Source organism: Calidris pugnax, unplaced genomic scaffold (assembly GCF_001431845.1).
Source record: "Calidris pugnax isolate Ruff unplaced genomic scaffold, ASM143184v1 scaffold102, whole genome shotgun sequence".
Taxonomy (NCBI): domain Eukaryota; kingdom Metazoa; phylum Chordata; class Aves; order Charadriiformes; family Scolopacidae; genus Calidris; species Calidris pugnax.
Window position 1 is genome coordinate 2,351,226 of NW_015090846.1, and position 1,696 is coordinate 2,352,921.

The 1,696-nt window shown below is 62.5% G+C and overlaps 2 protein-coding genes across 2 annotated transcripts in view; one reads left to right on the top strand and one right to left on the bottom strand.

Annotated features, from left to right (window-relative positions):
• LOC106888507 (mediator of RNA polymerase II transcription subunit 22) overlaps positions 1–1,663 on the bottom strand; it is a 5,731-nt gene extending 4,068 nt beyond the window's left edge. The window contains exons 1-2 of the mRNA XM_014942763.1: positions 1,503–1,663; positions 792–872 (exon numbers count right to left, since the gene is read on the bottom strand). Coding sequence (XP_014798249.1) covers positions 792–872; positions 1,503–1,625 — 204 coding nt within the window. The 5' untranslated portion in view covers positions 1,626–1,663. The remainder of the gene's footprint in view (positions 1–791; positions 873–1,502) is intronic.
• RPL7A (ribosomal protein L7a) overlaps positions 140–1,696 on the top strand; it is a 5,927-nt gene continuing 4,370 nt past the window's right edge. Inside the window, exon 1 of the mRNA XM_014942761.1 lies at positions 140–184. Within this exon, the coding sequence (XP_014798247.1) occupies positions 182–184 (3 nt within the window). The 5' untranslated portion in view covers positions 140–181. The remainder of the gene's footprint in view (positions 185–1,696) is intronic.

Consider the following 1,696-nt stretch of genomic DNA (forward strand, 5'->3'; position numbering starts at 1 on the left):
GCCCCCCCGCGCCCCCCCCCCCCCCCCCCCCCCTTCCCGATCCCCCCCCCCCCCCCCCGCTCCCCTCGCGCGCGACTCCGCCGTCCTCTCGCGAGACGTGGCGGCGTTCTCTCGCGAGACGTGGCGCCGCATAGATATTTCCCAGCATGCACCGCTCCCCCTTTCTCTTCCGTAGTCCAAGATGGTGAGCGGCGGTCGGTGCGGGGCGGGGGTCGGGGCCATCCATCGCCATCCGCCCCCATCGCTGGGCCGCGGCCCGGTGGGGAGCGCCCACCGGCTTCTCGCTGGCCCCGGGGGGGCGGTGGAGGGGTGTTTCGTGCCCGGTTTGCGGGGATCGCCGACCGTCCCGGGAAGGCCGGGTGTGGGCCTGTCGGGGAGCGGGGCTGCGCGGCCGGGCCGCAGCGCTTTTCCCGGTGTAGGGCGGGCGGATCCCGGGCCGGGCTCGGTAGCCGGTAATCCGCCGTGGGGGGCAGGGAGAAAAAGCACAGAATATAATAAAACAGCACCTTGCTCCAATTCTAAAACAAGATCTCCCAAGCTGCTCCTTCAGCCCAAGCCTTGTATAAAGTAGAAATGCCCATGTTACGTGAGGATTCTGACAGAAGCCTGTAGCTGACAAGCCAGGCTACCCAGCTTTCCCCCCATAGGAATGATTCACCAAACAGCCACCCCAATTATCAGGTTACTCTTCCAGCAGCAGCCCTCGTGAGTGTTATAAAGGCTACCCTAGATGCAATAATGAACCCAAAGGATGTGCTGCCCACCGAGTGGCACAGCAGGGTGCTACTCACAATGTTTGCAGCTCTGACATGCATCTCATAGTTATCTTGTTCACCCTGGGTTGCTCGAGAGACTTGAGTTTCATCCTCAATCTAAAGAAAGAAGTACACATATCCGCCTTTACATACTAAAATCATGAAACATGATTACTACAGCATAAGGCATCTCATTTCAATTAAATCTACAGCTAGAGTCTCCAGGGCCACCTCTGCACTTCAGAGGCGCTTGTGGATGTCTTTGCTGCCCTCCCCACTTGCTTCTGTGGTTCTCTCCCATTCAGTAGCACCGCCTGGCTGCCCGCAGCGGGGAGGCAGGGAGACCAGCAGCAGCCGAGGAGAACTAACAGCCGCCCACCCTGAGGAAGAAAGGAAGGAAGGAACCCCCTTCCCTCACAACCACCCGCGGGGAACGGGGAGAAAGTTCCCCCCGCCTCCCTTCCCTCAGGGGCCCGACCTTCCCTCAGGGTCGCTCCTTCTCCCCTCAAGGGCCTCGTTCTCCCCCTCGCCCCCTCGTCCCTCAGGGGCCTTGCTCCCCCCTCACAGGCCTTATTTCCCCCTCACAGGCCTTATTTCCCTCTCACAGCCGCCCCCTCTCCCCTCAGAAACCCCTGTCTCTCCTCAGAGCTGCCCCCGGGGAAAACCCGCTCCTCTCCCCTCACGACACCGGCCGCTCCGGCGGGCGCGGCGCCCTCCCCTCGATACTCATCTTCAGCCCAGGCCCACCTTGGCCGTCTTGATGATTTCGGTGAAGTTGTCCATGATGGACTTGACGTCATCTTTGAGGCGCTTGTTGTAGGACTGCAACAGGGTCTCTTTGCTCTGCGGCAGCACCCGCTGCTGCGCCATGGCGCCCCGCGACCCCTCCCCTCACCCCGCTCCTTCTCGATCCCCCGCCCCCCCCCCCCCTCCCCTCGCGC